A 26,664-nucleotide genomic window follows, 5' to 3' on the forward strand; every position below is an offset into this window, starting at 1 on the left:
TCTGTGCTTATATGCTATGTGTATTTTGGCAGGTAGTTTCAACAGGCACTTGGACAATTTAAATCCTTTTATTAGATTTTTTTTATACATAACTGTAGCCTCAAAGACTTCTAGGTCTATAGAAGAGATATGGATTTTGATGTGGTTTTTCATTCATCTTTAGTCAAAAGATGAATCAAACCTAGTTATCTAGAGTTTAAATGAGAAAATAAGCCTTCCAGTTAAACTGACTTGTCAGATTCATTATGTTATTTTAAAGACTTGGTTATGGAAAAACAACTTTTTAAAAAAATATATTTTTTATTTCAGATAGGAAGGGAGAGAGAAATAGAAACATCAATGATGAGAGAGAATCATTGATTGGCTGCCTTCTGCACATCCCCCAGTGGGGATCGAGCCCGCAACCCGGGCATGTGCCCTGAAGGGGAATCTAATCATGTGTCACCCCCTGGTTCATAGGTCAGTGCTGAACCACTGAGCCATGCCAGCTGGGCAGAAAAATACCAACTTTTTTTGATGGACATTTTTAGTTTTCAGTTTTTCCTTATGTTGAGTAATTCTATAAAGAACACTCATGTATAAAGCCCTTAAGCTAAAATTCACTGCATTAGATTAAAGAGTGGACATTTTTTAAGTTTTTTATATCAGTATTGGCAAATTGCTTTCCAAAAGTGTTATGACTGTTTTTACTATTGCCCAATTTATTGTATTTTTGTCCACACCAGGCATTCTTATATTTACAAATTCACTGTATAGGTTAAAATGAAATAATTGATTTACTTTGTGTTTTTTTTTAATATTTGCTTTTTAAAATTTATCTTTATATATATATATATATATATATATATATATATATATATATATATATATATATATATATTTTATTGATTTTTAACAGAGAGGAAGGGAGAGGGATAGAGAGTTAGAAACATTGATGAGAGAGAAACATCGATCAGCTGCCTCCTGCACATTCCCTACTGGGGATGTGCCCGCAACCAAGGTACATGCCCTTGACCGGAATCGAACCTGGGACCCCTCAGTCCGCAGGCCAATGCTCTATCCACTGAGCCAAACCAGCTAGGTCTTAAAATTTATCTTTCTAACTGATTTCATAGAGGAAGGGAGAGGGAGAAAGAGATAGAAACATCAATGATGAGAGGGAATCATTGACCAGCTGCCTCTTGCACGCCCCCTACTGGGGATCCAGCAACCCCACCATGTGCCTTAACTGGAATTAGACCCGGGGACCCTTCACTCTACATGCCGGAAGCTCTATCTACTAAGCCAAACCACCTAGGGCATTTTGTGTTTCTTCAGTGACCAGTGTGATTGAACATTTATCTGGGTGTATTAGTTTTTTGGGTACTGTTCTGCTGTGAATTGTCATTTTGCTTGTTTGTGCTTTTCTTAGCAATTGGTAAGTTCTTTAAGCTTCTTTGAAGACAATAGTTCTTTATGTCACTTGCCAGGAACGATTTTACATCATTCTGGTTTTAAGGCTCTGGGATATTCTGTTGATGTGTCTTTTATTTGTACCTTAAATGTTTCATTATATATTTTCTGATTGTAAAAGTAAGAGATGTTAATTTTAGGAAAAAACAAAAGCACAAAAATGAAAATAAAAACACTGCTGCTCAGAGGTAACTATTGAAAACACTAATTTTTAGTCACTCTCAATCTTTTCTATGTTTGTGCATTATTTCACAAAATTAAATCATTTTTATAAAATAGCAATTTGCTTTACATCCCCCCCAAGTTTCTGTGAACATATCATTGTCTTTACAATAATAAAAACTATTTTGAAATAACTATAAATTTTCAAGACGTTGCCCCCAAAATATACAGGTGTCCTATGCACATTTTGCCTGCTTTCTCCCAGTAGTAACACCTTGAATAACTATAATATGATGTACAAACTGGCAAATTGACATTGGTGCAGTCTACAGAACTTACTCAGGTTTTACCAGTTTTATATACAGTCTGGTTTTAAGGCTTTGGATTCTGTAAATGGCTGTGCTACAGTTATTTAACAACAACTCTGTAGTTGGTATCTTAGTCAATTTAGACTATAATAGAATCACACTCTAGGTAGTTTATAAACAAAATAAATTTATTTCAGGGAAGTCTGGGATCATAGTGCCAGCAGATTAGGTGTTTGGCGAGGTTTTTCTGGTTCATAGCTGGTGAGTGCCTTTTCTCTGTGCCAGGGAAGCCCTGTGGGTTTCTTTTAGAAGAGCACCTCCCAAAGGCCCCATGTCTCAATACCATCACATTGGGCATTAGGATTTTAACATATGAATGGGGGGGGTGTATGCAAACATTCAGATGATAGCAGTTGGATGTTTCTAATTTTTCAGTATTATAAAGTTCATGTGTTGGGTATTTTTGTAATTATAGCTTTTGCACATCTCTTCTGAGCAGAATTTCTGACAAGTAGAATTCTAGATCAGAAATGTATATTTTTAAGGCTCCCCCCCCAATACTTTTATTGATTTTTTTAGAGAGAGGAAGGGAGAGGGAGAGAGAAACATTGGTGTGGGAGTGGAATGTCAATCGCCTGCCTCCTACACAACCCTCACTGGCAATTGAGCCTGCAACCCGGCCTGTGCCCCAGGAATCGAACCAGGGATTTGAACCAGCAATGTTTTATTTAGTGCACGGGACGATGCCCAATCAACTGAGTCACACCAGCCAGAGCTATTTTTAAGGCTTTCGGTAAACATTGCCAGCTTTTAGAAAAGTTATGTGGATTACAGTAGTGAACTGTTTGTGTGTGTGTGTGTGTGTGTGTGTGTGTGTGTGTGTGTGTGTGTGTGTTTGTCAAAATGACAAAGTAGTTTAACAGTAAAAATGACACTTTGTAATTAACTATCCCTCCTTGTCTTTTTATACATTTTCCCTGTTTGGTAAATTATCTTTGTTTCTATTGTTAATACATTTGAGCACTTTTCATATTAGTGTACTAGTATATAGGCCTATGTTTTTTCTTTAATTTTTATAATATGTGTTATAAAATACACTAAATTTTATTGAACTGTTTGCCTATAGATGGACTTTGGGTTGTTTTCAGTCTTCTACTTACGGGATCAGTACTGCAATAACACATCCTTGTATATGTTTCTTTGTGTACATTGGCTTTTAGAAAAGCGTATACTACTAATTAGGCTGGTGAAAAAAATAAATATGCCCAGGGGTACTGCTTGTTTATGTGCCATACACTACACACTTTAATTATTCTTGGCACCAGTATCAAGGGACACATCAGATTTGTAGATAGTATGCTGCTGAAAATCATCTAGTTAATTATTTTGATTAATTATTAAATGCTTAAAAAAATCTCATCAATAAAAGGTAAGTTTTTGGTCATAATCCCCCAGTATTTGGGTATTTATAAATTAAGTGTATATTTTGTATGTTAAATGTTAGTCTTAATCTTTCATAGTGTACATTTGTCACATTTGCAGCCTCCCAATTTTTGAGAAGCTTTCTAAATTTGCAGAAATACCCATATTATGTACATACTTTTCAAAACTCAAAAATTTCCAGATTCTCATGTGTATAGGTGGATGCAAGCGTGTTACCTCAGAGCCACTGGTCAGACACACCCACAGATGCCTTGTATTTGAAAATACACAATATAAGGAAATGGAGGTTCCATTCACAACTTTCATTTTGTAGTCAGGAATGGAGTGGAGCTAGTCAGCTTAAAATGTAGTTAATAGTTTCAAGATTAAGTTGGTGCTAGCCATAGTAAAGATTGTTTGTAATGGATTTGGACTTTGCATTTAGTGCTTGGTAATGGCAGGGATAGCAATTTCCCCTTTAAACTGCTTCTGCAAGGTTATTTTGGGTGATATTATCTTTGCATCTGCTTTTTTCAGCCCTTCTAGTGACATAGCGATAGTGACTCTACCATTTAATAAATTACCTTTCTCTTTAAATTAGCCAGAATGTATTCTGCACACTGACAACTAAAAATCCTTGATAAGCCCTAGCCGGTTTGCTCAGTGCTTAGAGCGTTGGCCTGCAGACTGAAGGGTCGTGGGTTCAATTCTGGTCAAGGGCACGGATCTGGTACCTCCGTTCCAGGCTTGATCCCCAGCCCTGGTTGGGGCGTGTGTGGGAGGCAACCAGTGCATGTGTATCTCTCACATCAATGTTTCTTTCTCTGTCTCTCCCCCTCCCTTCCATTCTCTCTAAAAAATCAAAGGAAAAAATATCCTCAGGTGAGGATTAACAAAAAACAAAACAAAACAAAAAATCCTTAATATAAGATACTTTTGGTACAGTGCACATTGTTTGCATGTCTATATAGTGACAAATATAAAGCTACCTTGCCTCTAAAATTACTCCATAGAGATTTTTAAATACCTGGTACCTGTCCTGGCAGGGCACCCTGGTTGTAATAAGAAAACTAGTTGGTTTCCTTCCTGAGCTAATTATGATATGAGGTAATTGTGAATTAACATCTCTAAGCTAAGATTTTGTTATGATTATTCAAATGGTGCTTCTTCAAAAATGCTTTTCCTCCCCTGCAAGGTTTGACACCTTATTATTGATCTTGATGTTACTGTAAAAGCTTTTAGCAGTCCTGAAACCAAAAGCCATAAACCATTTTGGCATAAGATTTCCATTTTAAACTCAGGCCACATTAAAAAAAAAGAGAGAGTGGTGTCAACTCTGGTCTAGCATGTTGGGAAGGTAATTATAGATGCTTAACATTCCTTTTTTGCACACATGCCTCTATTATTTTACTCAGTAGACAGCTGGGGGTCTACTCTCACTTGGTTTGTGTTAACAGCTAAAATAGAAAAGGAAGACCTAGTGTCTGCCTTCCTTGAGCCCACTGCCTGGTTGCAAAGAACACCTGTTTAAGTAAACTATTATAGTGTTAACAAAATAGAGGTTATATACAAATAACAAGAGTAAAAGAGGAAGTAGTGAGCAAAACAAATGAAGTTAAGTCTCCAAGGTGTGTTGGGACTATATTGTAAATTTTGGTAGACTAGAGATTATGGTTTTTTTTAAGTGAGGAAACTGAGGTCAATAAGTTTATAATTCCTGGGTGGCAAAACAAAGTTAAACAACTGTGGCATTACAGAAAAAAATTCTCAATTAGTGGAATTACACTTCAATCTAGCTTTATTAAGGTAATATTGGTACTTTTTAAAGAATTATTATGAATTGGATATTCTGGAAAACAACTGAAAATGTTGGTTAATTATCACAGTACTGTTAATGTTAGAGCTGTGTTTTGAATTTAAGTGTGCTTCTGGAGTTTCAACCATTATATGTTTACATAATGATTATTAACTACCTTGAAATAACAATTCCTATTCTATTTTACTAAAGCAACATACTATATGTAACAATTCCATAAGTTTCGCTGAGAGCTGTAGTCTTTGACATTTTCTTGGGTAGGGACATAACTGGTATTTTCAGAATTAAGGAAAGTGAGGGAGGAGGAGGGTATGCCAGTACATAGATTTTCTTCTATTAAAGTGCTTAATAATAAGTTAAATGCTCTTTACATGGCAGGGAAGCTAGGCTCTCACAAATTCCTCATAGTTGTTTTCTGCATCAGTCAGAAATTAAGCTGTACCTAAATTCCCATTTCATATTCAGTCAGCTCAGTTCCAAAGGTAAGGTGATGGGGAGAGTGCTGCTGTGGTGAAGGCAGAAAGGTGTTGTTGTCTGTAGAGAATTTTAAAGCTATACATTGACTAAAAGGCATATGCTTATAATTATCCTATACCTGGCAATTCTAAATAGTGTCAGTGATAAAATACTGCCATTACAACCACCATGTAGGCTCAGCCCTTGCTCCCAACATATGAATGAACCTTGACGTGGTTAAGAACATTGTGTCTGAGTGTTCTTCTTTTTCCCAAATTGAGTTTCAGTTGATAAGCAATCAAAAAATATATGGCAAGCTATACAGACAGTATAATTAAACAATGTTTCATTGGTTCCTACATATAAGTCATGTTAGTCATAATAGTTGCATACATAGTATGGAAACTTAAGTAAAAAATCGGTTTATTGCCCTAGCCCAGTGGTTGGCAAACTCATTAGTCAACAGAGCCAAATATCAACAGTATAGTGATTGAAATTTCTTTTGAGAGCCAAATTTTTTAAACTGTATAGGTAGGTATACATTGTTATTAACTTAATTAGGGTACACCTAAGCTGGCCTTTGCTAAAAACGTCCTCAATCTGAGGGGTCGACCTCAGCAAACGTACCCCCACTTCTTCTAACGCCACTTCTTCAAAATAGACTCACCCAGGCCAAAAACTGACTTCTGCGCATGGGCCACGAAGTTTCAATCACACTGTATGTGCGCGCCTGCACGTGGTATTTTGTAGAAGAGCCGCATGTGGCTCATGAGCTGCCGTTTGTCAACCACTGCCCTAGCCGGTTTGGCTCAGTGGATAGAGTGTTGGCTTGCAGACAGAAGGGTCTCTGGTTCGATTCCAGTCAAGGGCACATGCCTGGGTTGCGGGCTTGATCCCCACTCCTGGTCTGGGGCTCTGGTCAGGGGCCCTGGTTGGGGTGTATGTGGGATGTAACCAATCAATGTCTCTCTCACATCTGTTTCTCTCTGTCTCTCCTCGCCTCCCTTCCACTCTCTCTAAAACTCAATGGGAAAATATCCTCCAGAGAGGATTAACAACAACAAAATCGGTTTATTGTCTTAGCTGGTTTAGCCCAGTGGATAGAGTGTTGGCCCACAGACTGAAGGGGCTCGGGTTTGATTCTAGTCAAGGACACCTACTTCGTTTGCAGGCTCTTTACCTGGCCCTGGTTGGGATGGGTGTGGGAGGCAACCAATTGATGTGTCTCTCTGACATCCGTGTTTCTGTCTCTCCCCCTCCCTTTCTCCTAAAAATCAATGAAAAAATATCTTTCAGTGAGGATTAACAAACAACAACAACCTTATTAAATTAAAAGATTACTGGGAGAATTTCATGGGACATAGTTGTAGGAAGTACAGTTAGGCCTCCCAGAAGCTGAGTCTTCTCAGCAACTCTGGGGGCTCTGAAGTTCCACCTACCCAGAGTCCTGCTTTGGTTGCCCATTTTTCAGTGTTGGTGATACCTTAAAGGCTGGTTTATTTTTTTTAGCCCCATGATGCAGTGTTAGTTGTAAGAACTCCCTCAATGTAGACAGAATTTATAACAACTCCCTGATACTTGGCTCAGTGTGTACCAGTTATTTTTCATGAAAGCTGAATCCCAAGTATATGCGGGTCATAAGCTTAAAAGCACCTTGCCCTTTAAATCCACTTTCTGGTGCCTGCCATCCAGGGGAGGGGCCTATAACTGAGAAGACAGTTAAAAAAGTAACCTTTTGGCCCGACCTGCGCGGCTCAGCAGTTGAGAATCGACCTATGAACCATTCCTGGTCAGGGTACATGCCCAGGTTGCAGGCCCGATCCCCAGTTGAGGGGCATGTAGAAGGCAGATGATTGAAGTTTCTCTCTCATCAGTATTTCTATTTCTCCCTTACTCTGAAATCAATAAAAACAATATTTTTAAAAAGTAACTTTTTGGAGAGAGTACTTTTTGAAAATTATTAATATATTTGAGAAGGAACAAGCCCAGTTTGGTGGAATGAGGTGAGAGAAGTGTATTTGTGCATCCTGCTTCTCCATCTTTTGAATCCTCTTCTTTCCCACCCTCTATACTGCGATCCATTTCTACTTTTCACCTCTGTGTGTGTCTGGTTACATGAGGTATGCGAAAGATTACTTTAGATGGTAATTTTACATAATTATGTTGTGGACTTTAAGCAGTAGCTAGAAAGTGGGGGGCAGAGGGAGGAGAAATTAAGGGACATCTGTAATACTCTAAACAATTTTTTAAAAAGAATATATACGTTCAGGACAAATTTGGAAAAGCACATTCTAATGTAAGGCAGATTGCTGTTTTTGACTTGGGAGAAATTAATTTCCAGCAGTAGAATCAGACTCAAAGGTCTGTATCAGTTTGGATGGCAGTAAAAATTGTATACTCTATAAAATCACTCTAAATAACTAAAAAATTTGCTCTAGATACAAAACACATGCTAATGTCAAAGATATGTGAATAGTTTGAATAAACTTTATGACATTTGCAAGCAGATTGGGGTAAAGCAGTATTACTATATTAATAGTATTTTATAGAGATATTTTTTATAGTACAGGTAGCTAAATTTTATATAGATACATTTCAAGTTCATCCACTCAAAAGGATTTATATTGTCAAATTAAGCCAAAAACTTAAAAAATACTACTTATCTAATATTTATTTATTTATTATTAAATTACTTAATATTGGGGTTTTCTTCACATTTAAGTAATGGAAAAAGTCTTTTACCTAAATCTGTATTTTTAATGCACTGACTTTTATAGTTTACAAATAGATCCTTTGATTATTTAGCAGGTAACATCTAAAGGAACTGGTTTAAATCCTAATGCCAAAGTGTGGCAAGAAATTCCTCATGGAAATACTGATGTCACGCCAGTAACTCATGGAACTGAAAGCTCTTGGCATGAAACAGCAGCAACATCAGGGTCTCATCCTGAGGGTGAGTCCTAAATATTTTGTCAGAATAAAACACATTTTGGTTAAACGTATCCCCGAACCAATTTAGAGAACTTTAGGGTACATCCTTTGATTATTTGATTAAATATGTTTATAAATGTTTAACGTGTAGTTTGTATGCAATTCTCATATCTAGTATGAATGGTCACCAATTTCAAACAGAAGCTTGAAATCTTTGGGTCTAGCCTTTAAGCCCATTTATAAAATGGTATTTATAAATTAGTGTTGATCTACCACTTATTTGACCTTGGACAAATGACTTAATTTTCCCATGCTTGTGTCCTTAATCTATAGATTAAACAACAATAATAAAAATAGTAATAAAAATTACTTTTGGCAGAATTAAGTGAGTAAAAGTGCATTAAGTAGTCTGATACATAGATAGTGCTATATAAGTTTAAGCTATTAACCATTTTAGCTTATCCATAATTGTCAAAACTTAATTCCCTTAGAAAGAGAACTGTTACTTAAAATCATATGGACATTTTACCAATGAGTAGATTCCTTGAAATCTTGTTATAGAAGACATAGGGCCCAAAGTTCCTAAAGATAGGATTTGAAGAATTTCTATTTTTAGTATGTTTTCTTTCATACAGGTAATACTGAGCTTTCAGATGATATGTGTAAGGAATATGAAGTAATGTATTCATCTTGTGAAACCACAAGAAATTCTACAGGCATTGAAGAATCAACTAATGGAATGATTTTAGGGCCAGAAGATCTGAGTTACCAAATATATGACATTTCCGGTAAGCTTTAGGTTTTTATTGATCAAAGGAGAATTCAATATGCTAGTCTTCTTACCCCCTCCCCCCCACCCTCCCCTCAAGTCTCTTTGTCATTGTTCTAATTAAACTGTATTCATTATTTTCTTATTGGGAAAAAAGTTTATGTTAATGAAATGCTGTTAGGTGATATCAATAAATACTGTTTTAAAATGGCCAAACGTGAAAATTGTGATTAAAAAATATTAATTTTAAATTTCCTATTAAAAGAAAGTGTGAAATTCAAGATGAAAGGGGAAAAATATTCAAAATAGTTGAAAGAAACCTAAATTACAATTTTTCATAGGGTCCAACTTTGTTGGGATTAGTGCAAGTCCTTCAATTTTCCTATCACTTTTTTCCCCCCTCTAAATATTTATGGGTGAAATATGACCCTGGGACTTCATTGTTCCCATGACCCATCACTTTTGTCAGTGTGAAATGCATTTCTAAATGTGAAGTTGCAGGGATTAATTTTAAGGAAAAGGCTGTATTAAAAATAAAAACATGGTTCTACAGTTTAACTTGTGAGACGTGTTTTTTCCCCCCCCATATTCACTTAATTGTTATGGATTAGTAGTTGATTGGATTTAAAGTGGATGAAATCTAAAGGAAACTAAAACTGTACCATAGACCCTCATGACCTAACTTAATTTTTCTAATTTCTGAAGGGTCTCTTTGGAAAATAAGTGTAATGGGAGGGTGTAGGCATTTCTGTCTTTGCCTTCAGTCAAGGTATATAAATCTTTGTCTTCAATTTCCTTATTTATTATAAATATTTGGACTAGATTTCTAAAGTCTGTTGGCTTGTAAGTTGATTTCTGAAGTGGAATGAGATGGTATTTCCATATAATAATTTAAGGTGGTAGGCTCTGCTCTCTACTTATGGTCATAATATACCTAACTAGTGGTTGGTTCGTTGTTTTTTGTTTGTTTGCTTTAGTTTTTAATATATTTTTATTGATTTCAGAGAGGAATGGAGGGGGAGAGAGAGATAGAAACACCAATGAAGAGAGGGAATCATTGATTGGCTGCCTCCTGCAAACCCCACACTGGATGTCAAGCCCGTAACCCAGGCATGTTCCCTGACCTCCTGGTTCATAGGTGAATTCTCAACCACAGCCATGATGGCTGGGCATTACTGGCTGGCTACTTTGAACATAGAGTTGGTTTAAGTGATGTAGCAACCAGTTGATATTTTAATAAATTTGCTATAATGACATTGAAAGGTTAAATGAAGTTATTGCTCATTTAGGTAGTAATTGAGAAAATGAATTTTGTATTAGAAATTTACATAAAATTAGAATGCTTCTTATTCATTTTAATGAAGTTACTTTAATATCTAATATTACTTTGAATCTTGAATAGTAAGACAAGGTAGTGGTAAAATCATGCACAGAATTTATCTTTTTATTTTTTATTGATTTTGGAGAGGAAGGGAGAGGAGAAAGAGACAGAAACATCAACGATGAGAGAGAATCATGGATCGGCTGCCTTCTGCACGCCTCCCACTGGGGTTCGAGCCCACAACCCGGGCACGTGCTGTTGACCGGAATCAATCTCAGGACCCTTCAGTCCGCAGGCCCACGCTCCATCCACTGAGCCAAACCAGCCAGGGCAGAATTTATCTTTGTATCCATCCTATTGTCTGTGTATTTAAAGGAAATTAATCATTAATGCTTTTGAAGAGGACAGCTCAGCAGAGTGGCTTGGTTGAGTGCCATCCCTGGCATGAAAGGTTGCTGGCTCAATTCCTGGTCAGGGCACATACCTGAGTTTCAGGTTTGATTATCCAGTCAGGAAGCATACAGAAGGCAACTGATCAATGTTCTCTCTCACATTCATGTTTCTCTTTTCCTCCTTCCCTCCTTTCCTCCTTTCCAGCATGTCCTCAAGTGAGGATTTAAAAAATAAGACCAATTGTATGCTTTGAGTCTGTAATGTCTTGTGTAACATAGTCTTAGTTTTCCAGGTTTGAGTCCTCCCCCAAAAGGCTCATGTTCTGGGTTTAAATAATAGAAAGTATAGGAGACTATTATAGAGTTGATCTGGTCCTTTGGACATTTGAGTGCTTTAAATATTCATAGGAAGATAATGGAGTTCTAAAATTAAGGAATGAAAAAAATATTAAGAGATAGAAGTTGAGCCCAGCTGGTGTGGTTCAGTGGTGAGCATTGACCTATGAACCAGAAGGTCATGGTTCCATTCCCGGTCAGGGCACATGCCCAGGTTGTGGGCTTGATCTCTAGTAGCAGGTGTGCAGGAGGGCAGCCGATTGATGCTTTCTCTCATCAATGTTTCCATCTCTATCCCTCTCTCTAAAAAGTCAATAAAACATTTAAAAAAAGAGATAGTTTAACGAGTGTGACTAATATCAGATTTACTCCTAATACTACAGATGACTCTGTGTGTGTATATATCCCATTTTGTCTAGCTAGTCACTGTCTCAAATTTAGATTAATGTCAACTCTTGTTCATTATTTTAAAGTATTTAGGGTAGTATTTTACAATATGTTAGCAGTAAGTATAGTATTAATGGTGCTTTGTTAATTACTTGATAAACATTTTTAAACTGATGGGAAATCTCTCTAAAGAATGAAGAATAGATTGGTTGAAAGAAATTAGTTGGACCTTGAGCGATCTGAATTGTAAAAAATAACAGTTTAATTTTATGAGTTTAATTTGTGTATACTTTGTGATTTACTCTGAGTATAAACAATATGTAAAGTTAACCACTTATAGTAATTTGTATTAACTTTTTCCCTCTTGTTTTCTACCATCAGGAGAAAGCAATTCAGCAATTTCTACAGAAGACCTAAAAGAATGCCTGAAGAAACAATTAGAATTCTGTTTCTCACGGTACACGATCATTTTTGTGTAGATATTTCTCCTCTTTTTTTGTTTTTTTTTGTTGTTGAATTGCTTGGTTGGTAGATGTAAAATACCTGGAAGAATGGTGGTTTTAATTTCCTTCAGTTATGTATTCTGGTATCATTCTTCTATATTTCTTAACTAGATTTAAGGATATAATCTTTAAGCATGTCAAACTCAAAGGCTATCACGGGCCAAATGAACAAGGTTTATGTGGGCTGCAAAAAAACAAAAGCTTCAATTTTCATGGAGACATAGGTTTATTTCGATAGAGACATGCTGAATACAAAGGGCTGAAATAAATGAGTAATCGTTAACATAAAATAATAGAACATTTTAATAAAAATTAATATTTTTTCTTGAACATTAACTTACCAGACACTGAATAACTGCACAAATTAATAAGTGTAACGCAAATAAACCTGTTTTTCTTATTCTCTGAAAGCGAAATATTTCCTGTTGCGCACACCAAACAAGTCAGTACAAGACTAATGATGTGGCAGTTGGCTGCTAAAATATTCGCTGCTGGTATTGGTGGAGAGAAATGGTGCACCAGCACATAAGGCATAAGGGAAATGAATGCAACTCGATTATAGTAATCAGTCATTAGTGAATGTTGTACTAGTAGTTTGTTATTAATAATTATGTATAACAGGATATTGTAAAAATTAAATTACAAAATTTTTATTAAAACATTTCTTACATACCATTATATTGGTTGGGCTGCAAAAGTATTCGTTGTGGGCTCTGCGTTTGACATGCTTGTTTCAATGCAAAGGATATTCTATTTTCAGTAGAAAGATAATGAAATTTCTCTTGGATACCTTTTAAAAATATATATTTTTATTGATTTCAGAGAGGAAGGGAGAGGGAGAGAGAGAAACACCAATGACAACAGGTAATCATTGATTGGCTGCCTCCTGCACGCTCCCTATTGGGGATTGAGCCCACAGCCTGGGCATGTCCCCTGAGGGAATCGAACCATGACCTCCTGGTTCATGGGTCAACACTCAACCACTGAGCCACACTGGCCAGGTTAACAATTTTGTTTTAATTGATTTGAGAGAAAGAGACATCGATTTGTTGTTCCACTTACACATTCATTGGTTGCTTCTTGTATGTGTCCTGGCCAGGGATTGAACCCATAATCTTGGTGTATTGGGACAATGCTCTAACCAACTGAGCTACCTGGCCAGGGCCTCATGAGTGTTTTTAAAGCAAACATGAAGATTTGAACCTCTTGATTTGCATGATTTTGTGGGGTTTTCTGGGTCAAGTGAGGAATGAACTATTTTCAGAGGTCACCTCAGGCTGCTTTTGAAAAAGGTTTTTTTTATTTCTTTTGACACAGTATACTCTCAGCTTAGGTTTAATTGATTCCTCATCCTAAATATCTCCCTTTCCTTCTTTGTCTTCATAATCTAGTATTGGCCCTACTATATAAAAAAGCAAGAACCTTCTGGCTTTTTTTCCTCCAGTCAGAAAAAGTTCATTTTCTGTAACATACTTATAATAGTTATTTTAAAATCTTTGCCTATTAACTGGTTCATTTGTGTGTCTGCTAATATTTTGAGTTTTTTCTCTTGATTCTGTCATAATTTTCCTGCCTTTTTTGCATGTCATAAATTTTGATTATATGCTGGACATTACTTACAAAAGAAGCTAGGAGCTGCAAGTGATACAATTTTTCCCTCTAGAAAATATTTGAGCTTTCTTCTGGTAGGCAGAAGCAGAATGATTGCTTCAATCCAGTCAGGAATCAAGCTAGGTCAGGGCTGAGTGGCCATTTTAATTAGATTTTGTTCACCTCTAATTTATGTATATTCCTTAGGCATGGACTTCTCAGGCTTTTGATTTAGAAGTTGGCAGTTTTCTGTTACCTCAGTCCTGAAACATCAAGGGAGATTTAGTTGTCTTCTTCAGAGGCTTGAGATTAGCTCTTTAGCCTCTTACCTCATACAGCCCTAAAATCTGGAAAATGTCTTGTGGAGGAAACCTGCCTTGTGTTTGATGCAATGTTCATTCTTTTTTTCCCCTGGAATTTCCACAAGACGACAGAGATTTTATCTTTTCCACTTGACTCCCAGTCTCTCATCTCTGTCCTTCAAACTCAAATAAACACAGTTGTGTTGGAGGGCTTCTTTAGTTTCGGATTCATAATGCCAGTCCTGTGCAACTGCTGAAAGCTTTGCTGGTTTTACTCTGCTCCAGGATCTGCAAATGCCCTCAGGAAAGAAAGATCATCTTTCTGGAATTTTATTTTGTCCTTGTAGCTTCCATAGCTCTTCTTTTATCTTTGAACACGTAATTGATTTAAGCGTTTTTAGTTGTTGCAGTGGAAGCTCTTGCTTACGGTAATTACCACATTTTGCTCAGCACTGTGTTACAGTTCAAACCAGCTGGGCGATGGATTGACATTTGTAGGTCAGTAAAATGGCCATCAGTACATGTCATATATTAGTCATAATTGTTCAAATCTTAGATGTTATATCCATTCAGTTGACTTACTTCTGTGAAGTACAGTTTCTTTAAGGGTTTGACACCATGTTTTATAAGAATAGACCTGCTGAAAATCAGTAAATTCAGGCTACAACTTTTTAGTTATGCAAATATTATGTTTATTGTTGTTTTATTTTCAAGTTCTTAAAGAACTTTTCAGCCCTGGCTGGGTAGGTCATTTGGTTAGAGTGTGGTCCCACTGTGCCAAGGTTGCAGGTTCGATATCCCCCATCAGGGCACATACAAGAATCAACCAATGAATGCATAAATAAGTGGAACAACAAATTGATGTTTTCTCTCTCTCTCTCTCTCTCTCTCTCTCCCCCCCCCCTCTTATTTTTAAAGTTCTTATTTTTTTTTAAAGTTTTTTATTAGGGTGATGCTGATACTAGTATGTTACTCCTTTGGTGCTGAATTGAGTTTAACCTTTGCTGGTTTCCCCTGTATTCTCAGTTTTCTTCCCAAAGCAAATAACTACCACCTGTTGACAGTTGTAACCTTTAAAAAGTAATTACTACGCTGTTTTAATATAATTTTAATTCAAAAGCATTTGATCCTACTCTTTGCCAAGCACTAGGGCTTTGAAACACGTTTGAACAACAAAGACCCTTTCTGGCTGGGGAGGTTCTGGGGAGGTTGGTGGGCAAAACAGTAAAAGTAACAAATAGGCAAATTAGAAGTGATTGGTGATAATCACTATGGAAAAATATTAAATAGAGCAGTATAAGCAAGGGAAGGGACATCAATAATGCTTGGGTGGTTTCAGTTTTAAATAGGTCATTAAGATGGTGGCTTTTAAGCATAGACTTCTAGATATTTATAACCAGACTGCTTTAAAGATTTGATGTGAATAAGGTATGGATTTTATTTTACTTCAGTTTGTTAAATAGTATTTTATGTGTAAGATAGAAGTGTTTACATATTCCTTTTTTAAATGTATCTTAAAGAATCTTTAGTCTTAATTTTTTTTTTTTTAATTAGTAATCGTGCCTTGGATAAACCTCATTGGCTATGACACTGTGTAAAGCTTTTTTTTTTTTTTTAATCCTCACCTGAGGATATTTTCCCATAGACTTTTAGAGAGAGTAGAAGAGAAGGAACGATAGAGAGAAATACTGATGTGAGAGAAGCACATCGATTGGTTGCCTCCTGCACGAGCCCTTGAACAGGGCCCAGGCTGGGGAGGAGTCTGCAACTAAGGTACATGCCCTTGACTGTAATTGAACCAAGGACCCTTCAGTCCGCAGGCCGACCCTCTATCCACTGAGCCAAACCAACTAGGGCATAGTCTTAACTTTTTAATATTTTAAATTTATTATTTAAATGTAAAATACAGATCAAACATATTTATAAGTAAATGCTAACATTCAGAAACTTAAAATCCTTCACAATCCAACTCATGGCTTAAACTGCATATTCTTACATCAGTGATAAAGTGTTTATAAGATGGGACTACACTTTATATAATATTTTGTATCATACTTTTAAATTTAATATAAAGCCTCTTTTCATATTAATATAATTCCATAAAATTCCTTGTTCAAAACTGCTGGGCCCAAAAGTTTAAGGGATTAAGCCAAAAACAAAACAAACGAACTCACAGACAATAAATAGTATGGCGATTACCAGAGGGAAAGAAGTGGGTGAAGGGTAGTAGAAAAAGATATAGGGGGCATAAACAGTGATGGAAGGAGACTTGACTTGCAGTGCTGAACTCACAGTACAGTTTACAGATGATGTATTATAGAATTGTACACCTGAAACCTATACAATTTTATTGACCAATGTCACCTCGATAAATTCAATAAAAGAGTAAACAAACTATTGGGCCCAGTGTATTTGGAGATTCAGAATCTTTCTGTAAGTTTTTAAAGTGCATTTGTTGTATATTATATGTTTTCATAATTGTGTTATTTCTATAGCATAATTTTGTTTTCCTAGACTTAGTGACAAAAGTGAATAAGGCATCTCTGTAGGTGCTTTTAAGGAATTGTTTGTTTATAGTACTGTTGATTCTGTTTATTTTTCCCAGAGAAAATTTGTCAAAGGACCTTTACCTGATATCTCAAATGGACAGTGATCAATTCATTCCAATTTGGACAGTTGCCAACATGGAAGAAATAAAAAAGCTAACCACAGACCCCGAAATAATTCTTGAAGTATTGAGATGTATGTAAAGCATACCTTTTAGCTTATTCTTTAAGTCAAAAAATTAAATGTTCTTTTAATTTCTGATTAGACAGGGAATTGTTTTAAGTTCCTATTTCTTGCTACTCTGTTCCAAACATTTATCTTTACTGACTGGTATATAGCTTCTATAGCAATTTTATACCTTCATTGTTAATCTTGATACCCAGTTACACATATAAGAAATTAAAACTCAGTTTTCTGGGCTACTAGAAAGTTTTATGTATCTGTTTTTTGTTTTTGTTCATCAATTTATGTTGTTCATTATATTCCATAAATGAGTGAGGTCATGTGATACTTATCTTTCTCTGACTGGCTTATTTTACTAAGCATTTTCACACTCTTTAAAGCAATCTATTTCAAACCTTTGAACCCGTGTAGTACATTTTACATCACAGTCCAGTACATATACTATATACTCACACATAACAAATGCTACACAGATTAATTCTAAATGCTTACAACAAACTCATTTCTTTTAGTCTAAACTGATTCACAGCCTATTAAAGAGTTGTAACCTACAGTTTGACAAACATTGCTGTAAAATTTGGTAAGGAATTTATATTTTGTTTGAGGTTCTAAGAATTTTTAGTGATGTTTGTATCTAATAAGTATTTCTTGGTAACCTCTCATGTGGTTTTTGCTAACTATTTGACTGAATAAAGGCAGATCTTAATTTTGATATAAAATATGTTGCTGGAAATGTTTAAAAATTAAATATAGCAAGTTCAGTAATAGACTTATTACTTGGGAATAGAGGATTTTCATTCTCAGAAGGCTAAAAAATAATTTTGTGAAATATGAGTGGTTTGTGCAGACATCATTTCTTAAAATGATCCAATCTTGTGCATAATTCTTGGTTTAAGCACTTTAAAATATATATATATTTCAGAGAGGAGAGGAGAAGGAGAGAGAGAGAAACATTAATGATGAGAGAGAATCATTGATGGGCTGCCTCCTGCACGCCCACTACTGGGGGTTCAAGTTAGCCATCTGGAATCAAACCTAGGACTCTTCAGTCCTCAAGCCTACGCTCTATCCACTGAGCCAAACCAGCTAGGGCAAGCCACTTCTTAGACTGTAATTTTAAGAAGAGTTTCTTCACATAATAAAACCTAACTGCATTTCCCCAAGTAGGGAATAAATAATGTGGTATTTGTGTATGGAGAAATTGCCTTATTAGTTACGTGCTGCATGCTCCTTTAAAGGCTTTTTTTCCCCCCAACTACAACACAGTGGCAAATCGCAAAGTAGGTACTCTGAATATTTTTGTTCAAAGAATAATATTTGACAGTGTTCTTTGTATAATCTTAAAATATTTTATTGTAACTTTAATCTTTAATTCTACAACTTAATTTCTTTGGGATAATAACCTCTGCTAATTTATTCAGTTGGATGTAGAAATGAATAGCTTACTTTTAATGGCATTACTATCTCTACTTGTCACTTTTGAATGAAATCTTTTTTAAAATTTCAGCCTCTCCCATGGTACAAGTTGATGAGAAGGGTGAGAAAGTGAGACCAAGTCATAAGCGTTGTATCGTGATTCTTAGAGAGATTCCTGAGACAACACCGGTAGAGGTAAATTATTAAGCATTGTTAACGCTGAGTTCTCTTCACCTTTTAAATTGGAGGAGTTAAAATAAGCAGAATGTGTCCGTGTCCTCATCAGTTTCTGTGAATAGGATAAACACTAACTTGTTTTGTAAACTTTGAAGAATGGTGCAGAGGGAGGAAGAAGAGATGATTGTATGTTCTTAGAAGGGGAGACTGAAACTTGCAATATATTGATTTGACTGAATGGCAATTAAAATATAAATGTGCTTTTGGGAACTTGAGATTTATCTGAAAGAAATGAAGAAGAAAAATATGAATAATGATTAATGGGTCAGGACTAACCCTTCTGGTTAGCAAAATATAGAGCAAAGTTGCAGCAGCCAGCTGGTGTGGCTCAGTGGTTGAGCATTGACCTATGAGCTACGATGGTTCGATTCCCAGTCAGGGCATATACCCGGGTTGCAGGCTCGATCCCCAGTGTGTAGCATGCAAGAGGCAGCTGTTTGATGAGTCTCTCTCATCGTTGATGTTTCTATCTGTCTCTGTTCCTTCCTCTCAGAAAACAATAAAAAAATATTTATACATTAAAGCAAAGCTGCAGTTATAAAGATAATATAGTACAGGTACAAAAATAAAATAATACTTGAATGAAACAGTATAATCCAGAAATAGGCTCTTTTATACAATAAGGTATGTATAATAGCATCTACTTGATAATTAGATTCTTCCAAGTATTGTGCAATATACTTCAGTTATTTAGAGCCTCAGGTTTTATTATCTGTTTTACAGACAAAGTTAACTGAGCTTTAGGATGGTTAAATAAGTTAGCTAAGGACACTTGGGCTGTTTAAATAACAGAATCTGGATTTGAACTTGATCTCTCTGATTTTGAAGCCTGTGTTTCTTAACCACTAAGCCATAGAGCTTCACACTGAGTTGTCATGTTAAGGCATAGTAAATTAGAGAAGAGGAGAATTAATTAATAACTGATACATGGCAATTGACTAACCATTTTTAAAATGGTTAGACTTTTGCCACCTAACATATTTGCTCATCTTTTTGTTCAGAGTTCATTTAGTATTATATCTCCAGAATGCAGTGAGAGAAATTGGAAAAGAAACTCTCACGAGATCTTTGATTTAAAATTATGAACTATGTCAAAAGTAACAAATTGAAAGGAAGATTGCAGAATAGGAAGAATATTTGCAATATTAAGAAACAGTATATACCCAAACCTGAATTCTAGAGCCAAACTGCCTCAATTTGAATTCTAGTCTTTTTACTTGCCAGTTCTATGACCTTGGGTAACTTACTTGACCTCTTTTGCCTCTACTTTCTCATCTGTTAAATGGGATAATAGTAACAAGTAATTCATAAAATTTTTGTGAGAATTAAGTTACTATATAAAGACCAGTAGCAAGCATATAAAAGCACTCTTAAAGGTTAAATATTATTTTTTAAAATATATATTTTTATTGATTTCAGAGAGGAAGGGAGAGAGAGAGAAAGAGAAACATTAATGATGAGAGAGAATCATTGATTGCCTGCCTTCTGCACACCCCTACTGGGAATTGAACCGTGACTTTCTGGTTCATAGGGACCATGCTCAACCCCTGAGCCATGCCAGCCAGGCCCATTATTATCACTAGAGCACACACACATGGAAAACAGTAAATAAAAGGAACGAGGCAGCAACATACTGTTCATTTAAAAAAAAAAAAAAAGTATGTCCAGCTGGTGTGACTCAGTGGTTGAGCGTCGTCATATGAACCAGGAGGTCAGGGCACATGTCTGGGTTGTGGGCTCCATCCCAAGTGTGGGGCGTGCAGGAGGCAGCTGATCAATGATTTTCTCTCATCGTTGATATCTCTCTCTCTCTCTCTCTCTCTCTCTCTCTCTCTCTCTCTCTCTCTCCCTCTCTCCTCTCTCCCTCTCCCTCTCTCCCTCTCTCCCTCTCTCCCTCTGTCTCCCTCTCCCTAATTCTCTGAAATCAATATAAATACATTAAAAAAAAAAAAAGAGTAAAGCAAGTACAGATGACTAAAATAGCCAGAGAATGTTGACCTAGGCCCTAAAAACTAAAATTCAGATTAAAATGAGATTTGGGCCCTGCCAGTGTTGCTCAGTGATTGAGTACCAATCTATGAACCAGGAAGTTCTGGATCCATTCATACTGATATTTCACCATGACAAAGAATGTCTCTCAGGCAACAAAGGGGAGAATGCTTTTGTTTTTAGGGAAATCGAAGATAGCACAACTTTAAAACATTAAGAGGCCATCAAGAGTGCTAATGTTGCTACCGGTGTGAAAATGCTCACAAAACAATAATCACAGGCAAATTGAATAGGTAGAAAAATTGTTGATTTGGATAAAGGAATAGCAATGATACATGAAAAATGAGTTTAAGGCTAGTAGAGGGTAGTTTGATAAATTTAAGAAGTGTTCATAGATTAAACAGTATATTAGACGTACTATATATAAGGAAGTTTAACACAATCACTGGAACAGATTAATTCAATTTACATGATTTCTAATGTGAAAAAAGGATTTCAGTTTTTTAACAAATTGCTTCTCGAACAGCCTCCCTGAGTGAATTAAAGAACTGAGGTTCCACTGTACTTAGCACCTAGAAAATGTTAAGGAAGGACATACATTTCCTTTCTTTCCTTTTTTTATTTTTTATTTTTTATTATGACGCAATGAGAGATTTTTCTGGAAGGAAAATTGAGCTTGCCACTAGGAGTGAAATACTTCAGTTTTGATTATAAAGTAGGGCTCCATCCCTAAATTATATACACTATTTATGCTATAACTGTACATGTTTTTGTTTTAGAATATAATCTGCTCTCAATAGAAAAATGGCAGAAGCCATAAACAGTTAATAAATAAAGAAATAGAAAGGACCAAAAGTCATGAGGAGAAGAAATTGCCTATTATTGATGTTTGTTAGAATTAACTAAAGTTTTGGGGTTCTTTTTTAGGAAGTGAAAGCTTTGTTCAAGAATGAAAATTGCCCCAAGGTGATAAGCTGTGAGTTTGCACATAATAGCAATTGGTATATCACGTTCCAGTCAGACACGGATGCACAACAGGTGAGAATAAAACTTTTCTCCTAATTTCAGTCCTAGTGATAAAAGAAGTGGTATATTTTAATTGAGAAAATGTGTGCTTACAGCACTGTCGAGCAACTTCTTCACCTTTTTGTTTTTGCTTATTAATGGTTTTATTTTTTATCATCTGCCTAAAGACTTTTCAGTTTTAATTTGAGAAATTTATTTCTATCAAAAAAATTTAACATGGGAGTTTGGAAATCATATATTAGTAGTTAGTATTTCTACTATATAGCAGGCCTAGAATAAATATATAACTTTCTGATTCTTGAAATTTTGATACTGTGATTTTACTCTTAGTGTTATGTCCTACTTAAAGAAAAGTAATATTCCTTTGAAACAGAAACATGTCTAATAGCATTTTAAAACCACTTACTGGTTTTTGTTTGTTGATGTTTTCAGTTTGAGGGTTTTTTTTGTGTGTGTGTGTTTTCTGTTAATCCTCACCCAAGGATATTTTTCTATTGATTTTTTTTTTTTTTTTTTTTTTAGAGAGAGTGGAAGGGAGGGGGAGGGACAGAGAGAGAAACATTGATGTGAGAGAGACACATCAATTAGTTGCTTTCTGCAAATGCTCTGATGGGGCTGCGATAGAGCCTGCCACTGAGGTACTGGTGCTTGACTGGAATCAAACCCCAAGACCCTTCAGTCCTCAGGCCAATGCTCTGTCCACTGAGCCAAATCCGCCAGGGCTGGTTTTGTTTGTTTGTTTGTTTGTTTTTAATTTTTACCTTGGAAGGCTGCCTGATCGAACCATTTAAAAAATATGTAGCCCAGCCAGCATGGTTGAGCGTCAACCTATGAACCTGGAGGTCAAGGTTTGATTCCCAGTCCAGGCACATTGCGGGCTTGGTCCCTAGTTGGGGGTGTGCAGGAAGCAGCCGATCAATGATTCTCTCTTCATCATTGGTGTTTCTGTCTCTCTCCTTCTCTCTTCCTCTCTGAAATCAATAAAAATATATTGGGGGGAAAAAAGATAAGTGACATTTTGGGTCTGTTTGGAATTTTGTGCATTTTATCTCCAATAATCCATAGTAGCTTATCTACAGTAAATGGTGAACTATAGCTGAGATCTTAAATTTTTTCTTTTTCATTCCATATCACCTGCATAATGGAATCACCTTCATAATTCTTTTATTGTTTAGTTTAGAAATAGTTGCTAATACCAAACTCTGGATAGAATAAAGATGGCTTTAATGAAATGCTTGAATGCTAATGAAAGTTCCTTTCTGTTAACAGGCTTTTAAATATTTGAGAGAAGAAGTTAAAACATTTCAGGGCAAGCCAATTATGGTAAGAAACATTTGTAAGTAAGACTAGCATCTAACAAGAAAGATTTTTGTTGTTTGTCTATTTGAAAATTTTAAAAACACAAATGGATAATATTTTCTAAAACTCATAATGATTTCCAAGAAATTTCTGACTTATGTAACGTGCTACTTCAGAAAATTAGTGGATGGGACATCAAAATACTTTCTATACAGCAAATTCTTTCTAAAGCATAACTTCAAAGAGTATGAAGTTTTAGTTAGATGCTGACTAACAACATGTAAGGTAATCCCAGATCTCAAAATGAGTAGAAATAATTTTTTAGTAACAAAGTGGAAAACATTTGTAATGCTTTCATCCTCATCTCAATTCACTACATCATTACATTAACATTCAACCATTTAGAAAACCTGGGAATTGACACTTGCTCATTTTCTTTACATGTCTGATCTATCCTCAGGTTACATGAAATCTGCCTTCAAAACTTCTTTCAATCATTATTGCCATTGTTGACTCAAATAATTAGAGTAGCCTTTTAACTGTGAGGCCTTCAGCATTTCCCCCTTACAGTTCATTCTCCACATTACTACCAGAGTTACTATCTAAATTGGAATCCTGAACACTCACTCACTTTGACATGCTCCTCTTTCCTTATGTAATACAGAGTGTGGCAAGAGTAGATTTAGACTTGATCTTATGGAACATAATACAATAATATATTATTTATTATTGTATTATTATTATACAAAAATAACCAGTTTCACACACTCACAACTGTAAACCTACTTTGCCCCACCCTGGGTACTATTTTTAAGTGCAATACATTATTCTTATTGAGCTCTTACTGTGTATCAGTTTCTGTTCTAATCACCATTATATGTAGAGTCATTTAATTCTTAAGAGAACCTAATAAGGTGGGTACTTGTTTTCTTTCTCTCTTTTTTAATCCTCACCTGAAGATATGCTTATAGACTTGAGAGAGAGAGAGAGAGAGAGAGAGAGAGAGAGAGAGAGAGAGAGAGAGAGAGAACAATTGGAGAAACATTGATTGCCTCTCATACGCACGTGCCCCAACCAGGGGTAAAACCACAATGTTTCTGGTGTATGGAACAATTGCTCCAACCAGCCATGTTTTCTCTCTTTTACTGGTAAGGAAAGTGAGGCATGAGAGTTACCTGCCAAGTTTCACACAACTAGTAAGTAGAAGAACCAGGATGAGAGGAGCTTAAATTTATTAATAGATTATATTTCAGACACTATTCTAAGAACTTGACGTATTTAAATCTCATTATTCCTGTGTGGTAGGTGGTGGTATTTTCCTATTACAGATGAAGCTCTCTGCCAGTTGTCATCTTATTTCCTCTGCCTCTAAGCCTGTTCCCACTATTATCTCCTTTTCCTGACTGAGGCTATAAAACTATTCTCCTAGGTCTTCTAATAGCTTTTAAGTTTTATATATTGGACTTAGGACTTAGAAACATCTGGAATTAATTTGATATAGTATAAGATGGGTCTAATTTCATTTTTTTCTCTCAAAAAATGGAAAGTCAGTAGTGTCAACAGTTACCTGGGGGCAATTGACAGTTTTACTCTACATCAGCGGTTCTCAACCTGTGGGTCGCAACTCCTTTGGTAGTCGAACAACCCTTTCACAAGGGTCGCCTAAGACCATCCTGCATATCAGATATTTACATTACGATTCATAACAGTAGCAACATTATAGTTATGAAGTAGCAACGAAAATAATTTTATGGTTGGGCCATAACATGAGGAACTGTATTTAAAGGGCCAGAAGGTTGAGAACCACTGCTCTACATTATTCAACATTATAACTTTTTAATGAGAATATTTCTCTGTTAATTCAGGCCTATTGTGTTTTTTAATTAGTTCCTTAAAATAATTTTTGTTGCTTCTTTCCCCCCCCCCCCCCCCGTTGTGTCTTAGTGATTAAAAGAACAATAACACATTATTATATGTAGAAACCTTGCCTAACTCCTTTATTATATCTAGTGGTTTGTTGGCTCTTTGTATTTGTCTGAGAGATCATATTATCTATAAATAATTACTTTTTTGATCCTTACTCTCATTTCTTATAGCTTATTACTTTTCCTGAGATTTCAGGTGTAGTAGAAAATGTATACATACTTCATTATAAAAAATTTTTCTTCTTTGCCATTTGGTTTTTATTTATGGTTCTTTTGATTAGTCATCACATAGTGTTCTTGCTAGGAGATTTACACATTCACATTAATTTTCATATCGTTCATTAAAATCGACCTAGCACCCAGAAAGACAGGTGTAGGAGCCAGAAGTCCTATATTACAGCCCTTGATGCTGTTTTCAGCTTTAAGCTCTTTGATCTTGGGAGTGTTAAGTTACTTCTGAGGTTTTGGTTTATTTCTTTGAAATGTGCATGCTTTTCATTTCTGAAGTCCTGTGATTCAAAAGCAGTGATCTTAGAGTACAAAGAGACAAAGTGAATGTTTGTCCATCTATATCTGCATATGTTGATAATTTCATTAAGAGACAGTGCTTCATCTCATTTCAATTGGCCTTTGTAACTAGGAATATTAAATTTTATCTGGGTTTCATATAGATGATATCTATGTCAATAGAAAATATTTCTGTTGTATATTTTATTATTTCACAATTTTAAGCTTAAGAAATGGGAATGTACAATACAGTAGGTCCTTGGGTTACGTAGGAGATCCGTTCCTATGGCATGACATAACGTGATTTCCGCCATAAGTCGGAACCCACCTATGTCACTCACATGGAGCACATACACAGCAGTAATGAAGTGAAACAGTAAAAAAAATTTAAAAGAAAGATAACAATTCCTGACCTTTACTTGTGGTAAATAAATAATAAAAAACATAAAGCACATATGTATATACATCAAAATGATGGAACTTTTTTCTTTTTATAAATAAATGGGAGATGGCAACATAACCACGAAACGACACGTATGTTGAGTCCATCGTAACCCGAGGACTGTCTGTAGACACTCATCTGCTTCTTACATATAATAGAGCTTCAGCATCTCTTTATTCACTATTGTTTCGAGTATATACACAACTTTGTTATGCACATCATGATTTATCCATTTTTCTCCATGTATAAACATTAAGTTGTTTGTTTGTTTATAAATAACTAGAGGCTCGGTGCACGAATTCATGCACCAGTGGGGTCCCTTGGCCTGGCCTGTGGGATTAGGCTAAAACTGGCTTTCTGACATTCCCCGAGGGGTCCCGGATTGCTAGAGGGCACAGGCCAGGCCAAGGGACCCCACCAATGCACGATTAGAGAAAGGGAGGGACACGGGAGGTTGGCCAGCCAGGGAGGGATCGTGGAAGGGTGTGTCTGACCCGTCTCGCTCAGTCCCTATCTGCCGGACCCCAGCAGCAAGCTACCTACAGGTCCGAGTGTCTGTCCCCTGGTGGTCAGTGCACGTCATAGTGAGTGGTTGAGTGGCCTTAGCATATCATTAGCATATTATGCTTTGATTGGTTGAACGGACGACCAGACACTTAGCATATTAGGCTTTTATTATAATAGGATAATATTGCAGTGAAAAATATTTTGAAGTGTTTTATTGTAAAATATACATACATGCAATTTACCATTTTTAAGTGTGTAACTCAATAGCATTTAATACATTCACATTGTAGTGCGACTATCACCAATATTTATTTCTAGACATTTTGCATCACCCAAAACAGAAAATCTATACGAGTTAGACAGTAATGTCTCATTTTCCCTGCCCCTAGTAACCTCTAATCTATAGTCTCTGTCTTTATGAATTTCCCTATCTACATTT

General features: G+C 35.9%; 1 protein-coding gene across 10 annotated transcripts in view; it reads left to right on the top strand.

Annotated features, from left to right (window-relative positions):
* Positions 1 to 26,664, top strand: part of LARP4 (La ribonucleoprotein 4) — a 74,130-nt gene that overhangs the window by 12,494 nt on the left and 34,972 nt on the right. For 8 of the 10 annotated variants that reach the window (XM_059682852.1, XM_059682847.1, XM_059682846.1 and 5 more), the window contains 7 exons: positions 8,422 to 8,569; positions 9,183 to 9,335; positions 12,134 to 12,209; positions 16,753 to 16,889; positions 18,385 to 18,488; positions 21,447 to 21,557; positions 22,815 to 22,868. In XM_059682852.1, the coding sequence (XP_059538835.1) occupies positions 8,422 to 8,569; positions 9,183 to 9,335; positions 12,134 to 12,209; positions 16,753 to 16,889; positions 18,385 to 18,488; positions 21,447 to 21,557; positions 22,815 to 22,868 (783 nt within the window). The remainder of the gene's footprint in view (positions 1 to 8,421; positions 8,570 to 9,182; positions 9,336 to 12,133; positions 12,210 to 16,752; positions 16,890 to 18,384; positions 18,489 to 21,446; positions 21,558 to 22,814; positions 22,869 to 26,664) is intronic. The other 2 variants (XM_059682848.1, XM_059682844.1) reach the window with 1 other exon arrangement.

Source organism: Myotis daubentonii, chromosome 2 (assembly GCF_963259705.1).
Source record: "Myotis daubentonii chromosome 2, mMyoDau2.1, whole genome shotgun sequence".
NCBI classification, from domain to species: Eukaryota; Metazoa; Chordata; class Mammalia; order Chiroptera; family Vespertilionidae; genus Myotis; species Myotis daubentonii.